The sequence below is a fragment of the Lampetra fluviatilis genome, chromosome 21 (assembly GCF_964198595.1).
Source record: "Lampetra fluviatilis chromosome 21, kcLamFluv1.1, whole genome shotgun sequence".
NCBI lineage: Eukaryota > Metazoa > Chordata > Hyperoartia > Petromyzontiformes > Petromyzontidae > Lampetra > Lampetra fluviatilis.
Genome location: NC_136295.1, coordinates 11,296,178 through 11,316,152, shown reverse-complemented (window position 1 = coordinate 11,316,152; position 19,975 = coordinate 11,296,178). Strand labels below are relative to the sequence as shown.

Genomic DNA, 19,975 nt, shown 5'->3' with positions numbered 1-19,975 from the left:
AGGGAATTTTTCTGGGAAGGATCGTGGTAGGAGTCAGGTTTTAGATATGCATCCGTATGGGTGGCTTTCCTGTAGACACAGTGTCCCATTAAGCCATCTGGTCTCCTTTTGATTAAAACATTCAAGAATGGTAGCTTGCCATCCTTTTCTACCTCCATGGTTAATTTGATGGCTCAGTGTATGGAATTGATGTGGTTGAGGAATTGGTTCAGAGCTGGTCGGCCATGTGGCCAAATGACGAACGTGTCATCTATGTACCTCTTCCACAAGGACGGACGTAGGGTGGATGCCTGGATGGCATCTGTCTCAAATTTTTACATGAAAACATTGGCTACAACTGGAGATAAGGGAGAACCCATTGGGGTATCTTCAACTTGTTTGTACAAAGTTCCATTCCAGGTGAAGTAAGTGTTGGTGAGGCAGTGTCTCTTCAGGGCTGGTACATCAGCATTCAGTCGATGTTGGACCAAGTCTTCAATGATTGCAATGGTGTAAGGCACAGGAACTTTGGTAAACAAAGAGGCTACATCGAAAACTATCGAGCAAATCACCTGGAGATAGTGAGATGTCCTTAATTAACGATACCAAGTGAGCTGAGTTAAGTACAGCTGAGGTGGTCTTGCCAGTGAATGGTTGTAAGGTCTCAGACAGAAGGCCCAAGCTACAAATAAATGTCTAAATTACAAATTTTTTGGTAATTGGTTGATGGCATGGTGGGAATTTGATTATCAATACATTAGCCACGTATAAATAATAATATTGTAATCTTGACAGTCTTGGCAGGTGGTGGAAGGTTGGATTACGATAATTATGGCATAAAACTACCACTTGGCTGAACCCGAGAATAAATATGGATCAAAGTTTTGGCTACAAAAACTCCATTGTTTTATGTTGTATGCTCAATATAGGTTCAATTGAGGTTCACTATAGGTTAAATATAGGTTCAATATGGATCAATGTTTTGGCTACAAAAAATATAGTCTTCATCCAGCTCACCTGAGAACACAGCAGTGGATAGAATAAATCATAGCTGCTACTGATGCGAACTACAGTAGTGTACTGCACAAGGCACTAGTAAGATATTACCATAATTGCATTGGGCTGTATTGAAGTATTAAGAACATTAACATATAATGCATATACATTATATGTAAAATTATGCTTATAAATACATGAGCTCATCCTCATACATATACATGGGTTGAATCAGTATTAAATAATTCCTAAACACTTAATCAGCAAATCAACTTGCACATCCTAATCTTATGTGTCCAGTATTTAGGGGGAGCGGTGGCGCAGTGGTTAGTGCACTGCACTACGTACTCGGAAAATCTTGAGTTCGAATCCGGGCCACTGCTAACATCAGTGCTAACCACTCGCCTGCCAACCTAATCCCGCGTGCTTGAGTATGGTGAAACAAACTCTTGATGAACGACACCGTGTGGGGAGAGGGGCCGTCCATAAATGACGTCACTCACCTAGGGGGGAGGGAGGGTCAGACATTTGTGACGATGTGTGACGAGGGGGGTTTGAGAAATGTGACGTCACGTAAAAATGCGCAACTTTAAAGAAATATAAACAACACGTTCTACTTAATTAAATACAATTGTTATAACAACACTAAGATATCAAACGGCCATTTTTGAGCATGGAGGGATAATCATGGAGTACCTACTAAATATACGTCATTCGGCAAGCGTCCAATAGCTAACGCGTCCTCCATGATTAATTATTCCTCCGTGAAATTTTTGTTCTTTGTACCTAGAAAATGGCGTCAGGTTTCTTTTCGCCATTGTCTATGCCATTTATTGTGAAAATTCTGTCACAGTTCCTATGATTGCTTTTTCATTGCTTTCATGGCTTTAATTTGGTGATTTCGAAAAGTGTATTGGTTTAGCCATGTTTGTTTGTTGTAGTACAGAGTTAGACTGATGGCCTTAATCTAAGCTGTCTTGTGGTTGTTGTTGTTTGACTTGCATCCCACTGGGATTTTTGCACACAGCGTTGGTGTACGGTGTTTTTTCTGCAATATTTTGCTGTCTTTTCTTGGATTTTCTGTTTGCACTTAGTCACATATTCACTTTAAGATGTTTTTTGTTCATGTTTTTGTTTTTTGTTTGTTGCGGTTGCACCCGATTCAAGAGCTGAATGGCTCACAGGGCTATACCTAATAAATGAACTTGAACTTGAACTTGACTATGAACAAGGAGTGACTGAATTGAACCATTTAGGATCTTTGATTTAACTACGGAGTTCCCTTATGGAAATTTTAAAAAAGAATGTGTAAACCGCTCACGATTCAGTATATCGTGTGCACGATTTAGGTTTTTACGCGCAAAAAAATAATTGTATTTTTTATTCCATGAAGGAGCATTTTGCTTCTCCATGGGAGAATGGAGAAGCATACATTTTGTACATTTTTTGAATGATTGTTATTAAACATTTTGATTCTAATGATTCTACCAGGGCGTTTCATTCTGTGGAATGAAAATGTGATTGTTATAATTGGACTCTCCATTTTGCTTACTACAAAGTTTCAAGTATTTTTTATAGTCATAATTACTTTTAATATTTGATAATTGTAAGAGAATTTCAATATAATATTCTGAACATCTGCAGTTTTAGTTAGACGATGAATCTTCTCAAGTGAATTTTATGCTAAATTTCAGCTTTCCAACACCTGTTTAATACATGTTTTCTTCTACAACATCAGAGTGCAGCGCCACATTAAATACAATGACAATAGTTAAAAGTGATTTGAAGCATGTTTTATTTTTAAAATGGAAATATGGTTTTAAGGGGGGGGGGGGGCAGAGCTTTGTGACGTCATATTTGAGGGGGGTCTGACTTTTTGTGATGCCATGTGACGAGGGGGGGAGGGGGGGTCAAAAATCGGCCAAAATCGCGTGACGTCATTTATGGACGGTCCCAGAGGCCTTTTTCCAGCAGAGGATCGACATATATTTGAATGAGACTGGAGGAATCCGATGAGCTATGAAGCTCTTTTGCATAGATGTCCGGTAGGTGGTGGGTCAGCAAGTTGCAACAACAAACAGTAGTTAAGGTAAGCAAGTCACTCAAATAAATACAAAATGACGTATATAAGTGTAGTGTCGTCTGTGCATGCAGGTGGCGTACATCGCACACACAATCAGCCGGAGACGAGGTGGTTGCAGGAAGGCACCGCCAGAGGTCGCAACCGGGTACCCGATACCCGTACCCTACCCGATACCCAGCTACCCGGCCAGGTACGGGTACGGGTACCCGTTTGCGACCCTGGTGCATCCGGGTACGGGTAGGCCGTGAGTCACTGGTGAGTAACCGTTTGTCACTCATTTCGGGTAGGGTACGGGTACGGGTAGGGAACGGGTACCCGTACCCGGCCGGGTACGGGTTGGCCGGGTACGGGTATGGGTACCCATTTGCGACCCTGGTGTGGCCGGGTATGGGTAAGGAATCAAAACCCGTTTGCGAACTCTGGGCACCGCTCTGCCCTCTTTATTCGTTGCCGTTGTTGCCGAGCTCACGCCCCCCCCCCCTCTCTCACACACGACCCCGCTGCCGCATGACCCGTCCCCGACACGACGCTGCCCGCGTTGCACCAACGGCGTCGACCGGGACAGCCAACCACTGTCCGGCCGCGCAATGCCCGGGCGAAGGCGGCAGCGACGAGGGCGGTGACGACGACGAGACGAGTCCACTCCCAGAACCGGCAGCCCGGAGCTCTTGCTCTCCGCTGCTTTTATTCTCCTCGGCGCGGCTTGGCTCCGCCCTAGCCTCCAGAGGGTTCCAGGGGCTTCCCCACGAGGTCTACCGTGACCCTTGCCCCAGTTCCTCCGCCCTGCCGGCACACCCGCGTGTATGCTCAGCGGCGTGTGCGCTAAGTGCCCACGTGCAGTCGCTGCTGCTGTCCAACAGCGCTATGTCACTACATAAGTACTAATTACATACATACTCTTTGGTTCTTTCGGTAAAGTCACGTAGGTAGAAAAAAAAAATGAAAAAAAAAATATCACGACGTTTCGATCGCAACAAAAGCGGTCGTCCTCAGGCGGAAAAATAATAAAAATATAAAACAATATTTTATTTTATTCTTTTTATTATTACTTTATTATTTCCCTTCTACGTGACTTTACCGAAAGAACCAAGAGTATGAATCCCTGCAGTCACGAAAGCTTTAAATCAAAATCGTGTTCAAGTTGGTTTCATTATTCGCACTGCAAGGCGTCCGGGTGTGACCTTCATCCAGCAGTGGAATTGCGAATGTATGTAAATTATTCTTTCGCATGTGTATTTGTTACATTTTCTCTGCAACACAACCCTGAATGGAATTAGCCAAACATCCCAACGTTTTCGCACCCTCCTGAGGTACACGGGGATCCTTTGCTGGGTAGAAAAATAAAATATAAATTACGAGATTACAACCATCGTGGCAGCACTCACACCGCATTGTGTTTCATAGCTCATTAGTGGCGGATACCGTGGTGAACTTTAATTGCAATTAGTGAACGACAACACATTTGACGAAGCAAGTAGGCAATTACATGCTCGGCGTTCCAATCACAATACATCCGCGCTGAGAGCGTCTAATCAAGGTCACCAATTGCGCCTTGACTTCTGCAACAATGTTAGCGAATGCACAATCATAAATACAGCCTAATCATGTTTCGTGCCGGTTCAGAATGCGCGATATCGAATGGGTTTTGGGAATGTTGGTTGCAATCGCTCGCAACTTTGTAGCAGTGGCACGCCACGGCAAGGTCGTAGAGTCAAGGATGCAATGTATGGGGGCGGTTGTGGGGAAGAGAGAAGAGAACGAATGGGAAATGAGAGGAAAATGATGGAAAAGGAATAGAGAAATGGGAGCACAGGGTCAGGGAGAGCAGCGTCTGTTTTCACAGTGGGCGGCGGGGAGAGGGATCCAGTCGGAGTGGCCACAAAGGTCACGTGTTTTATGGGAGGCTTTATCTGATTTTCGAGGTCTACTGTAATGTATACTGCAATGTAAACTGGCCTGGGAACGCCTGGGAATTCCCCAGGAAGAGCTAGGGTCTGTGTATAGTTGTGTATGATGTAGTAGTGTATAATAGTGTAGTGTATTGTGTAGTAGTGTATAGTGTAGTAGTCTGTCGCCAGGGAAAGAAGGTCTGGACCACTCTACTCAACATGCAAGCGGACTGAGAAACGAAAGAACTGTTATAAAATTGATTTATTCTGAAAATGTCGTCCACATGACCGAATATGCACCCGATCTCGTCTCCATTTCGGAAGCTGAGCAGGTTGGAGCTTGGATCGTGTTATTGACGAGTGCGTTGAGCCTTCTGTGACCACCACCACGTGACTTTTCTTTTGTGTTGAGCGCGGCGCATTTAGCGCCACAAAGCGTGGATGTACAGCGTTTGTTATTTGTTTGCTGGTGACTGTATATTTCGTATCGGAATCGCTTCCAGTGCTGTTGCTGCTGTCGGCAATAAAAGTTGTTTAAAAGTAAAAAAAGTAAAAATTATGTTGTTGTTCTTCGAAGCGTTACGTCCGTCCTGGGGGCTGTTAAATTTCGCCTCCAGTGACGCCTGCTGGTGACAAACGGAAAATGTCACGCATTTCCCTTTCCTCAATGGCAATGGAATCGAAACGTTTCCCTCCCCTCGCCTGACAAAACAACAGCCACCGACCCACGCTGCAAAAGGGATGCAACGGTTTATTAAAAAAATAAAAATGTTAGCAGCTAAGGCCCCACCGAGCTACGTAGATTTTTTTCAGAAGCGACCTGGCCACCCCAAATGACAGCTCAAGGAATGGCTTATACTGGTAGGAATCTCCAGGTTACACCAGCCCACAGGGGATTCTTGTGTCCGTCCGTCCGTCGTGCAGGGAGGGGCTGGGTGGGGAGGGATGGGCTGGGTGGGGAGGGTGGGGAGGGGCTGGGTGGGGAGGGAGGGGAGGGGCTGGGTGGGGAGGGTGGGGAGGGTGGGGAGGGGCTGGGTGGGGAGGGTGGGGAGGGCTGGGTGGGGGGTGGGAGGGGTGGGGCTGGGTGGGGAGGGGCTGGTCACCTCGTGGTGCCCTTATAAAACTCAACGTTTAACCTACTCACGCCGGCTTGTGCCCGCCCTCACAGTCGGCCATATTTGCGGAATACACCACGCCGCCGTTGACCCTGGCCATTGACCGAGCAACTCAACGTTCCTACCAGCTCCCTCCGTAGGAATGTGTTCGTGCGGAAATGTATTGTAGCCAAAAACTCTAAACGCATTTTCTAAATGTGGAGGGAAAAACCAGAGGATCCGGAGAAAAAAAACCGCGCGACCACGGGCAGAGAGAGACACGCAAACTCCAAATATACAGCAGCAGGCGTCACGGTCGGGTTCGAACCCACGACTTCCTGCACACCAGGCGAGGGAGTTAACATCTCCGAGCCACCGTTGTGCCCTCCACGATCCGACATTAGGCTTTCATCCAGCAGTGGATCGACAAACGGGCGGTGCATGTGCCTTACCTTGATTATAAAGGAGCGGCACATTGGCTGATTCCGTGGTGTTGTTGTTAATGGTTGGCACACGACACAGAGGTCCACCGGTTCTATCTCCCGGCGCGCGCCTGTTGAAAACACGGCCATTGTCCTTAACACTTCCGCCTTTGTCTCCCCCCAGCAACATACCGAAGCGTGGTGACATCACGGTAACGTCGATCAGCACGTCTCGTGCGATGGGCTAAAGTGTGGGCACTCACACGCAGTACCGGATGACCCTTGTAGCACAAGTAGCTACAAATGCTACGGACCCCGCACTTTCAAGGGCCCCGCGCTAAATGCTTTCAAGCTATAAATTCCGGTTCAGTGATTCTGCACTTGCTCTATTACTATAGTACTATACCATCTTCAACTTTTTGAACGACCTGGGTGTTTAAGGTTAGCGATTTGTCGTATTATCTGGCTGTATAGCAAATGAAAAAAATACAATTACTTTAATAGGCAAGTTAAAAATGTGTGTGTTTTCATATTTACGTGTTTGTAGGGCACATTAATAACATATGCCACGGGTCCCGCACTAGCTTAATCCGGCCCTGCTCACACCTCGTCCAAGACGTCTGACCAACGTGGAAGAGTAGGCCAAATTACCCTCCACAAGAGTTATCTATGGCTTCCGCGAGTGGGTGTGTCATAGCCGTCTATACTGGTCAACGTAGGTGTCATTACTATCGAATTGGTCATCTCAGTCAGTCGAGCCGTGGCACCTGGGTCTGCCCCGTGACCTCCTGCCAGCGGGCGTTCACGTGGCCTCAAGGTGCACATAGCCTGGCACAAGCGTCGTGGTGACGTCATCATCATGGAATCATATTGCCATAACAATAATATTGTCATCACTATCATATTATCACCACCATCATCACCATCATCACTATCATTTCATTTTCATGTATGTTGAAATTATTTCGCTCCGTACGTAGCCAGCCGTGCTAATTGGCTTGGGGTGACCAAGTCAATTTGCAGGGCTGCTCCTTTATCTTTTTTTGTATGGCACATATAACACTGTACCCCATTTGGTTAAGACGGTGAACTAAAAATATGGTTATAATAAACGAGAGTTAAACATTTACCCGTTTGTATCATATATATCTTTAGTTATTTGCTTACACGTCGTTTTTTTCTCTCTCAAGAAAGCCTCGCTGAGTCTCAAGGCTCTTTGTCAGGAGGCTCCTGCCAAGGTCTCGCAGGAGGAGGAGGGCGAGGAGACGTTGCGATGTACAATTCCAGATGAGTAATCTGAGTATTTAGTTCTGCACTTCTATTGACCAAACATCCGTCACATTGGGTTTTTTTTGCTATAAGAGGAAACCGGGGAACCCGGTGGAAACTCACGCAGAACAGGGAGAGAACATACACATTCAACAAAGGCAAAGATTCCCCGTATAGCCTTCACATACTCTTGGGGAAAGTGCTGTTAGCGAGTAGCGCCTATGAAGGCCGGCACGGAACAAGAGGGGTGGGTGGCCGGTACCACGCCCGGCCGCCTTTGTCTCCCTCGTGGCGATGTTCACGCATCGATGAGTCGTCCAAGGGGAAGTCCAGTAACGGTTCACTGTTATTGGTCGTGAGCCAGAATCGAACTCGGGTCGCCGGGTTTGCAGAACAGCGGAAGAACATACATACATACACACTCCACACAGAACATACACACATACACACTCCACACAGAACATACACATTCCACACAACATACTCCATACAATATACAGACTTCACACATACACACTCCACACAACATACACACTCCACACAACAAACACACTCCACACAGAACGGTGGGAGGGTATAGTGGTGTCTGGAGTGTTGGTGGGTGGATATGCTGGTGGGTGAAGTGTTGGTGGGTGGATATGGTAGTGGGTGGGGTGTTGGTGGGTGGGTATGGTGGTGGGTGGGGTGTTGGTGGGTGGGTATGGTGGTGGGTGGGGTGTTGGTGGGTGGGTATGGTGGTGGGTGGGGTGTTGGTGGGTATGGTGGTGGGTGGGGTGTTGGTGGGTGGGTATGGTGGTGGGTGGGGTGTTGGTGGGTGGGTATGGTGATGGGTGGGTGGAGTGTTGGTGGGTGGGGTGTTGGTGGGTATGGTGGTGGGTATGGTGGTGGGCGGGTGGAGGGTTGGTGGGTGGGTATGGTAGTGGGTGGGGTGTTGGTGGGTGGGTATGGTGGTGGGTGGGGTGTTGGTGGGTGGGTATGGTGGTGGGTGGGGTGTTGGTGGGTGGGTATGGTGGTGAGTGTGATGATGGTGGGTGGGTATGGTGGTGGGTGGAGTGTTGGTGGATGGGGTGTTGGTGGGTATAGTGGTGGGTGGGGTGTTGGTGGGTGAGTATGGTGGTGGGTGGAGTGTTGGTGGGTGGGTATGGTGGTGGAGTGTTGGTGGGTGGGTATGGTGGTGGGTGGATATGGTGGTGGGTGGATATGGTGATGGGTGGGGTGTTGGTGGGTATGGTGGTGGGTATGGTGGTGGGTGTGATGTTGGTGGGTGGGGTGTTGGTGGGTGGAGTGTTGGTGGGTGGGTATGGTGGTGGGTGGAGTGTTGGTGGGTGGGTATGGTGGTGGGTGGATATGGTGGTGGGTGGATATGGTGATGGGTGGGGTGTTGGTGGATGGGGTGTTGGTGGGTATAGTGGTGGGTGGGGTGTTGGTGGGTGAGTATGGTGGTGGGTGGAGTGTTGGTGGGTGGGTATGGTGGTGGGTGGGTATGGTGGTGGGTGGATATGGTGGTGGGTGGGGTGTTGGTGGGTATAGTGGTGGGTGGATATGGTGGTGAGTGTGATGATGGTGGGTGGATAAGGTGGTGGGTGAGGTGTTGGTGGGTGGTTCTAGCGGTGGTAGTGGCTGGTGGGTATGGTGGTGGTGGTGGCAGTGGAGGGTGGAAGTGGAGGGTTGGTAGTGGCTGGTGGAAGTGGAGGGTGATTGGGAGGAAGTAGCAGCATCGTTCGAGGGGGTGTGAGTGCACGCGTGGGGAGGAGCGTGTGTGGTTCGTGGTGGTGTTGGCCGTTTCGAGGAAACGCTGTTCCTGCCTCCACCGCCCTCCCCACGGTCCACCCATCCCACCACCAAGACGCCTCCCCCCTCTTCTCTAGCGCAGGCGGCAGAGGCGAGCAGCTTCAGCAGCAGCAGCTGTCTCAGCGGCGCGTCCGCTCGCCATGGCGGAGGGGTCCCCGCGCGCTGCTCTCTTCGCCAGGAACGTGCACAAGCACTGGAGTCGTGCTCACGAGAAGGTAGGCGACGGTGGGTCGCCGCCGAGTTTGTGGATTAGCTGGGTGGGTGGGTGGTTAGGTGGGTGGATGTGTGGTTGGACGGATGAATGGGTAGCTGGGTAAGTGGATGGGGTAGATAGTTGTATGGGTCGATAGTTGTATGGGTAGATAGTTGGATGGGTCGATAGTTGGATGGGTCGATAGTTGAATGGGCAGATAGTTGGATGGGCAGATAGTTGGATGGGTAGATATTTGGATGGGTAGATAGTTGGATGGGCAGATAGTTGGATGGGCAGATAGTTGGATGGGCAGATAGTTGGATGGGCAGATAGTTGGATGGGTAGATAGTTGTATGGGTAGATAGTTGGATGGGCAGATAGTTGGATGGGTCGATAGTTGGATGGGTCGATAGTTGAATGGGCAGATAGTTGGATTGGCAGATAGTTGGATGGGTAGATATTTGGATGGGTAGATAGTTGGATGGGCAGATAGTTGGATGGGCAGATAGTTGGATGGGCAGATAGTTGGATGGGCAGATAGTTGGATGGGTAGATAGTTGGATGGGCAGATAGTTGGATGGGTAGATATTTGGATGGGTAGATAGTTGGATGGGCAGATAGTTGGATGGGTCGATAGTTGGATGGGCAGATAGTTGGATGGGTTGATAGTTGGATGGGAGATAGTTGGATGGGCAGATAGTTGGATGGGTCGATAGTTGGATGGGCAGATAGTTGGATGGGTCGATAGTTGGATGGGAAATAGTTGGATGGGCAGATAGTTGGATGGGTAGATAGTTGGATGGGCAGATAGTTGGATGGGTAGATAGTTGGATGGGTAGATATTTGGATGGGTCGATAGTTGAATGGGCAGATAGTTGGATGGGCAGATAGTTGGATGGGCAGATAGTTGGATGGGTCGATAGTTGGATGGGAGATAGTTGAATGGGCAGATAGTTGAATGGGCAGATAGTTGGATGGGTCGATAGTTGAGTGGTAGGTGGATTAGTGGGCAAGGGCATGGATAAGTTGGGTAAGTGGTTGTGGGTGCCTCTGCATGGGTTGGTGAATGCAAGTAAAAACTGCTCCCTGCTGTGTGTGTGTATGGGTAGTTGAAGGGTATGTGGGTGGTTGAGTTCGTGACTAGTTGATTGCACACACACACACGTACGTGTGAATGTGTGAATGTGACTCGGGTGCTTGTGAGAGATTAAAGCTTGGACGGGGGCGGGTGGCGCGCCAGGAGTCAGCTGTGCTGCCGACCAACACAGCGCGCCTGAGTTGAATTCTGAACCAGTTCTGGGCCTCCCTTAGATCGATTCGACCTCAAACGAGTTACCTGCTGCGGCGTAAACACATCGGCACCGGGGAGACAAAGGCGGCCGAGCGCGGTGGCAACCACGCCACCGTCTCGTGCCCCGTTCCGATCTTAACTAACACTTGGCCCAACAGTCTTTGTGGGCTCTATGGGGGACTTTGTCCTCATGTTGTGTGTGTGGGTGTAGTTTGGACAGATACACGTGTGTGTGTGTTTGTTTGGGTATGTATAGGTGAGGGCAACAGTGTGTTTACGTGTGTCTCTGTGTGTTTGTGAGTTTGCTTGTTTTGTGTGTGTGTGTGGTGGCGGTGTATGTGTGTTTGTGTGTGTGGGGAGCGGTAGTGTAGTGGTTAGCGCGCTGCGCTACGAACCCGGCGACCCGAGTTCGATTATATCTGAACCGGTCATGGGCCTCCTCCCCTAGGTTGACTCAGCCTCAAATGAGTAAGCAGGTGTGGTGCATAGACATCGCCACTCGGGAGACAAAGGCGGCCGGGCGTGGTGCTGGCCACCCATCCCCTCTTGTGCCGTGCTGGCCTTCATAGGTGCTCGCTAACAGTACTTGCCCCAACATTTCAAAGATAACAGTTCAAGGCTATATGGAGGATCTTTGTCTTTGTGTATCAGTGCGCACTGCGCTTCGAACCCAGTGACCCGAGTTTCATTCCCACTCACGACCAATAACAGCGACGAATATCTGAACTGGAACTGGGCCTCCCCGAGGTCGACTCAGCCTCAAAATTAGTACCTGGTGCGGTGTGTAAACATCGCCACTGGGGAGACAAAGGCGGTTGGGCGTGGTGCTGGCCACCCACCCCCTCGTGTACCCGTCCGGCCTTCATAAGTGCTTGCTAACAGCACTTGCCTCTACAGTCTGTTAAGGCTATCTTTGCGTTTGTGTGTGTTGGTGTGTGTGTTGGAGGGGGCGAGGGGGGTTTGTATATATGGTTGCTAGCACGTATACGATGGGCATATGTAGGAATCATGTGTACATGTGGACGCACACACACACACGTCTATGCATTTTGTATAGATATGTGGGGTGTGTGTGTCATCAACGTTGTCATTGTATGATTGTGATGTCATTGGGTGGTCACACATCCTGTGTGTGTGTAAATGTGCTTCTGTTTCCGCGTCTAGTTCATGGAGCATTGTGGTCAGGCTGGGCCTACTGTCCCCGCCCAGAGACACGTGGAATTTCCATTACACAACTCCAAAAAGAGATGGCTCACCAACCACCACCCTTACTTAGCTGGATCGCCCAGAGAGACAGAACAATGCATCACAACTTTTTTCATCAGCCAAAGCTACATATATTTTTCCGATTCCTGTTTAAAAATGTACAAGGAATAAGGGCTATAGCCCGAAATGTCACCTATATAAATGTATTTTTCTTTTTAAACGAGGGGGTGCCTGTTCGATTTCCCGGCGCGGCAGTCGAATGAGCGGCATGAATGGGAGAACCGCCACAGTCAGTCGATCGGCACGCCGCGTGTGGTGCGGCAAAGTGTGGGTAACTACGACCTCTTCCAAGACACCTGCCCAACGCGAAAGAGTAGGCCAAATATCTCCCCAAGGAGCCCTCTCGAGCGCCCTCTGATGGAGGCCCTTCCACCGCCAGTGATGTGAGGACGCAATTGCAGGGCAGCGCCTTTAAGTATTGTAATTGTCTCCCAGCTTAAACGGGCGGCGTGGGAGGGAGGGTAAATAATCTACGTTGGCCGCCCTAAGCCATTGCTGGAAATTCCACATTCCTATGACAGAGACAGTATTTTTCAAAGTCCATGAGACATGAAAAGGTGCTGAATTCCATGCAGTAACGTTTGTAGCAATTCCACATTCTTACGACGTTGGCAAGTAAATTCGTATTCCATCAGATCGGGCAACAACTGTTGCTTTACCTGTATGTACGTTCTGGAAATTCCACATTCTTATGACACGGGGGTGGGGCAAGTCTTTTCGCAGTCCACTGGACAGAACTGTAACTTGAATTTCTCGTAAATAAATTCCTTGTTCCGGGCGCCTCTCCCTAAAAATAATAATAAATAAACCATTCAGAGGCGAGCGTGGCGAATGGGCGTGATTGACACGAAAGGATGGGGCCCTAGCTTCTGGCTTCTGGCAGTACTAAAGCAAAAACACTGCGCCCAGAGAGCGAGAGAGAGGGGGGTGGGGGATGGAGAGAGAGAGAGATGGGGAGGGGTGAGTGGGAGCGATTGGAAGGGAGAGAGTGGGGAGAGATGGAGGGATGCGGAGGGAGAGTGGGAGAGGTAGCGGAAGATGGGGATGGAGAGTGGTGGAGATGACAAGCGAGAGTGGGCGAGAAGGAGAGATGGGGAGGGAGAGTGGGCGAGAGGGAGAGATGGGGAGGGGTGAGTGGGAGCGATTGGAAGGGAGAGAGTGGGGAGAGATGGAGGGATGCGGAGGGAGAGTGGGAGAGGTAGCGGAAGATGGGGATGGAGAGTGGTGGAGATGACAAGCGAGAGTGGGCGAGAGGGAGAGATGAGGAGGGAGAGTGGGCGAGAGGGAGAGATGGGGAGGGAGAGTGGGAGAGAGGGAGAGATGGGGAGGGAGAGAGGGGGGGGGTCAGAGCTTGCTGGCCCTGTGGCTATCCGCATGCCATGAATTTTGCCGACTTGGCAGCGAGTCAACTCACACATTCTTTCACTGCACCGCGGTTCGTTCGCGAGCCGGCGATTATTTGGTTGATGGAGCGGTGGTGTTTATCGTCGTTGTTATGTCGTTGTGTTCTTATTGCGTTGCGTTTTAGCAACCCCCCCCCCACCACAATCCTGAAATGCACAAATTTCAAAGTTGCTCGATTCAAACGAGAGAGAGTGTAGTCTCTCAATTACCAGCCCACCTTCAGTTTTTTTTCTTCAATTTTGTTAATTCTCGTTTGCCCGCGGCGTGTTGCCGACGCTACGTTTCGTGTCTCAAAGCGGTGCGGGATTGGGTCGTCACTCCCTTGCCGGACGATTATCTTTAAATGCTCACCCTGCTGCACCCTGCCTCCCGTGATGCTGTGGGCGGTCGCGATATGGGCCGCTGAACGATGTGGGTCGTGACGATAAATGATGATTCAGACGGCCAAAGTCGTTGGGAGTGGGCATCAACAATGGGCGTTTGTTATCTTCATTTTTGAGTCGGTCGTTCCAACAAGCCGAGTCAGCACGGCCCGGCACACCGCATGGGGTGGAGGATTTAATAAGAGCGGTGGTTCAAGGCCAGAAAACACACACACACATTCCTGCGTGAGGAAAGGGCCTGAGCAAAGCACTAAACTTAACTTTTAATGTTTTTATTTTATCAGGTAAGGCCCACTGAGCTATGTAGCTCTTTTTCAGAAGCGACCTGGCCACCACAAGTGATGGCTCAACGGAGTGGCTTATCACGTGGAAATTTATAGCAGCCGGATTGCTCTAAACGCGTGTTTCAAAATGTGGAGAGAATAATCGGAAGACCCGGAGAAAAATCCACGTGAGCACGGGGAGAGAAACATGCAAACTCCAAATATACAGCAGCAGGTGTCAGGGTCTGGATCTAACCCACGACCTCCAGCATACCAGGCGAGGTAGTTAACATCTCCTAGCCACCGTGATGATGATGAGAGAGAGACACGCAAACTCTGAATATACAGAAAGCGTCAGGGTTTGGATCCAACCCACGACCTCCTGCATACCAGGCGAGGTAGTTAACATCTCCTAGCCACCGTGATGATGATGAGAGAGAGAGACACGCAAACTCCAAATACACAGCAGGCGTCAGGGTCTGGCTCGAACCCACGACCTCCTGCATACCAGGCGAGGTAGTTAACATCTCCTAGCCACCGTGATGATGATTATGAGAGAGAGACACGCAAACTCCAAATATACAGCAGCAGGTGTCAGGGTCTGGATCTAACCCACGACCTCCAGCATACCAGGCGAGGTAGTTAACATCTCCTAGCCACCGTGATGATGATGAGAGAGAGACACGCAAACTCTGAATATACAGAAAGCGTCAGGGTTTGGATCCAACCCACGACCTCCTGCATACCAGGCGAGGTAGTTAACATCTCCTAGCCACCGTGATGATGATGAGAGAGAGAGACACGCAAACTCCAAATACACAGCAGGCGTCAGGGTCTGGCTCGAACCCACGACCTCCTGCATACCAGGCGAGGTAGTTAACATCTCCTAGCCACCGTGATGATGATTATGAGAGAGAGACACGCAAACTCCAAATATACAGCAGGCGTCAGGGTCGGGATCGAACCCACGACCTCCTGCATACCAGGCGAGGTAGTTAACATCTCATAGCCACCGTGATGATGATGAGAGAGAGACACGCAAACTCCAAATATACAGCAGGCGTCAGGGTCGGGATCGAACCCACGACCTCCTGCATACCAGGCGAGGTAGTTAACATCTCCTAGCCACCGTGATGATGATGAGAGAGAGAGACACGCAAACTCCAAATATACAGCAGGCGTCAGGGTCGGGATCGAACCCACGACCTCCTGCATACCAGGCGAGGTAGTTAACATCTCCTAGCCACCGTGATGATGATGAGAGAGAGAGACACGCAAACTCCAAATACACAGCAGGCGTCAGGGTCGGGATCGAACCCACGACCTCCTGCATTCCAGGCGAGGTAGTTAACATCTCCTAGCCACCGTGATGATGATGAGAGAGAGAGACACGCAAACTCCAAATATACAGCAGGCGTCAGGGTCGGGATCGAACCCACGACCTCCTGCATACCAGACGAGGCAGTTAACATCTCCTAGCCACCGTGATGATGATGAGAGAGAGAGAAACGCAAACTCCAAATATACAGCATGTGTCAGGATCTGGATCGAACCCACGACCTCCTGCATACCAGACGAGGCAGTTAACATCTCCTAGCCACCGTGATGATGATGAGAGAGAGAGACACGCAAACTCCAAATACACAGCAGGCGTCAGGGTCTGGCTCGAACCCACGACCTCCTGCATACCAGGCGAGGTAGTTAACATCTCCTAGCCACCGTGGCGCCACAATTGTAGACTGTGTTGCAGGCCGCAGTGGTTATCGTACCACCACCTGTCGTGACCACAGCAAACAGCACTGGACGCCAGGGCCACTGCTCACCGCTCACTGCCCACACTAGCCGCAACCGATGTTCGCCAGCGTCTGACGCTTATAACTCACAACTCGGGTTATATATTTGCCACCCGTGGATTGTGCTAACCACTAACAGCACCGCTCACAATCCACAGCCGATGATGTCACCAACTGTCTGACATCACTCACCACCACTCGCCACCCAGTTCGCATCATTCGCCACTTACCAACCACGCCACTCGCCACCGCTGCACATTGTACCACCATTACTCACTATTAACCACCACCACCACATCCACCACCACATCCACCACCACATCCACCACCACATCCACCACCAACCGCCATTCGCCACTAAGTGGCGGTGACGTCACCACGACGCTTGTGCCAGGCCATGTGCACCTTGAGGCCACGTGAAGTGTAGTGTCGAACGCCCGCTGGTGGGAAGTCACGGGGCAGACCCAGGTGCCAAGGGTTGACTGATTGAGACGACTGGCTGATGCACCACCTGTGCCCCCTACTGTGCCAACTTGCTGTACTTTAGCCACCCGGCGCTCCGCACGTTGTTGTGAGCGTCGCTCCTTCGCCCTCCATTGTTGTTGGAGGTCGACTGCCTCCAACTGCCCAGTAGCATCCTTCACGAGCCTCCTCCACAAAGGCCGATCTTGACACCGCTTGTACAAGTCATTGGCAAGTCCACTCAGCTCCACGTCCTCCTGTACCACATCACTCCATCCACCACCACTCCGCGTGCCACCACCACTCCACATCTCACCACCACTCAATCACCCCTGGTGCACGCCTTTCGAGCATAAATCCCCCTCGATCACTGACTCTCAATCGTGGCTCTCAGTCACCACTCTCCTAATAACCTATCATGTTTCACCCCCCCCCCCCCCCGGTGGAAGGTTTTACAAAGACTTGGCAAGGCAGACGAGACGAGGGACGAGCAGTTTGAGCAGCTGGCACAGAACTTTGCACAACAACAGGTAACCGTGTGTGTGTGAGTGCGTGATTGGGACTCGCCGATGGCCGGCACCGGCGGTGTCAGACAACATTGGCCTCTGTGGAGGAGGCTCGTGAAGGACGCTGCTGCCGAGCGGTCGGAGGCAGCCGCCCTCCGGCAACAACGGAGGGCAGAGAAGCGGCGATCACAACAACGAGCGGAGCGCCGGGCAGCTAAAAGGCGGAAAGTTGGCACAGTGGGGAGCCCAGGCGGTGCATTTGGCAGTCATCCCAGTCAGTCAACCCATGGCACCTGGGTCTGTCCCGTGACCTCCTGCCAGCGAGCCTTTGATAATTCACACAATGGCTTCAAAGTGTACCTAGCCTGGCACAACGCCGTCGTGACATCTCCGTGACTTCGTGATCAACGGCGACTGTTGTCAATGTGTCTGAGCCTCGCCTAGGTAAACTCAGCCTCAAAAGACTACCTTGAGCGTTGTGATGAATGTCAACAATGGTGGCATCGAATGGGCGGAGACGTTGAGCTGGTCGCATGCGTAGTGACTGACTCAGAAACACTAAGAGTAGGAGGCACTCTTGTTTATTAGCATGGCCTGACAGTAACACTTGGTAACTACGGCTCTCAGTCAGGACAGCTGGTAGACTGCCTGACTGACGACACCGAGATGGTGAAGACTTTGGCAGCACGACGGGGATCCCCCCACTCCACACGACAGCCCCGAGCTCCCCTCTCGGGGCCCCTCTTATACTGCCAGCGTGGCCTGCTGGCTCCGCCCCCGGCCACGCCCTCTTCTGGAACCTACCAGCGGGTTCTCGATGTGCCCCTTCCGTGACCCTTCCCCTAGACCCCTCTCTGGTCTATCACGTGACCTGCTGTCAGCCAGGGCTGCTGTAAGCTGCAGATCCCCTTCCCTGCCAGCAGCCAGCGCTATGCTGCTACGTGACCGAGTCTATGTCACTGCACATGGACAAGTGCCGTACCAACCATTTGGTGATCCACTGCTGATTGAGGGTCACCGATGTTAGCAATGGCCAGGAAACAAATGTGGGTCTGTGGGTTTGTACGTAGCACAGCGCACTAACTGCTCGCATGCACACACACACACAAACAGAATATCTCTAGAATAACCTCGAACAGACTGTTATGGCAAGTGCTGCTAGCGGGCACCTATGAAGGCCGGCACGGCACACGAGGGGGTGCGTGGCCAGCACCACGCCCGGCCGCCTTAGTCTCTCTAGTGGCGATGTTTACACACCGCGCCAGGCACTCATTTGAGGCTGAGTCGATCTAGATGAGGCCCAGGACCGGTTCAGATAATCGTCACTGGGTGTTGGCCGTGAGTGAGAATCAAACTCAGGACGCCGGGTTCGTAGTGCAGGGTGCTAACCGCTGCACTACCCCCTCCCTCACCCCCCACAAAGACACACAAACGTACACACACGGGAATACGTACACACACGGGAATACGTACACAAGCAATTTCTCCGAGTTTCCAGGCAAGAGGACATTTTATGAGCACGTCCTGATGCTGTGGTCCATTGCAGACAGAGAGCAGCAGACTGAGCAGGGACCTCCGGGCTTACCTGGCCTCTATCAAAGGTGAGATGATGAAACACATGACCGGCATCATAATAATAATCACAATGCCCTCAATGTATCTACTGAGTCTGAAGACTCTCTCTCTTTCTCTCGCGAGGGTCCTGCATTCCCCTGTTTGCTCAATTCCGTTATCAATTGTGTGGCCTCATATGGGAAGAAACCGGAGTGCCCGGATAAGTAAGCGAAAAAAAAACTGCTCGCAAAACTCTGCACGGCAATGGAATCCGTTTGGGATGCCACATCATACCCCGAGCACTCGCCCCCATGCGGCTCAAGCCTGCTTCGCCTCCATGACTCGGGGCAGCTCGCATTCACGAACAAATGCACAGATTCCCACCCCCCTCATGTAGCCTTCAACAGGGACCTATGAAGGCCTGGTACATGGGCACACGAGGTTGTTGGTGGCTAGCACCACGCCCGGCCTCCTTTGTCTCTCCAGTGTTGATGATCAAACACTACACTCGGCACTCATTTGAGGCTGAGTCGACCTAGGGGGTGCCGAGGACCGGTTCAGATAATCGTCACCGGGAGTGGCCGTTGAGCTCATGCAGACTTTTGGGGCAAGTGCTGTTAGCGAGTACCTGTGAAGGCCGCCTTTGTCTCCCTAGTGGCGATGTTTACACACCGCACCAGGTGTTCCCCATAACACAACAACAACCAACGCCACTCGCCACTAAATGGCGGTGACGTCACCACGGCGCCTGTGCCAGGCTAGGTGCACTTTGAGGCCATGTGAAGTGTCGAACGCCCGTTGGCAGGACGTCATGGGACAGACCCAGGTGCCATGGGTTGACTGACCGAGATGACTGGCAGATGCACCACCTGTGCCCCCCACCGTGGCAACACACAAACACACGCACACCAACGCCTCTGTGAGTGGGGTTCTCACGCAGCCAGGCAGTCATCGCTGGTCTGCAACAGTCACAGCGAACAGAGGAAATCGCTGTTTCACTTTTACAAGGAGATCGCAACGAGCCAGGCGGGGATTCTTAGGGTTCACTGTTGATGCAATCGACGCCTTTCCATCAAAGCGTTCGAGTTTTACCGACTGGCGGCACGCTAAACGAACGCGACATCAGCACCGCACCCTGGCCCTGCTTGCCCCCCCCCCCCCCCCCGATCAAGAATCCGATTTCTTGGCGAGGCCAGCATCACACTCTTTTGGCTCAGGCTCAGCACGGCAAAACCCGTACCGTGAGGATGCTGCACTGGCTCGGTTCGGATGTGCCAGTGGAAGAGGGCTATTTTGGTTTCGATATAAGTCTGAGTCTCTGTGCAAATCGATGGGTC

The 19,975-nt window shown here is 51.0% G+C and overlaps 1 protein-coding gene across 2 annotated transcripts in view; it reads left to right on the top strand.

Moving 5' to 3' along the window:
- The first annotated feature begins 9,529 nt into the window (after nt 1–9,529).
- LOC144938228 (uncharacterized) overlaps nt 9,530–19,975 on the top strand; it is a 29,295-nt gene continuing 18,849 nt past the window's right edge. Inside the window, exons 1-3 of one of the 2 annotated variants that reach the window (XM_078866052.1) lie at nt 9,530–9,738; nt 17,028–17,108; nt 18,631–18,685. In XM_078866052.1, the coding sequence (XP_078722178.1) occupies nt 9,664–9,738; nt 17,028–17,108; nt 18,631–18,685 (211 nt within the window). In that variant the 5' untranslated portion in view covers nt 9,530–9,663. The remainder of the gene's footprint in view (nt 9,739–17,027; nt 17,109–18,630; nt 18,686–19,975) is intronic. The other variant, XM_078866053.1, reaches the window with a different exon arrangement.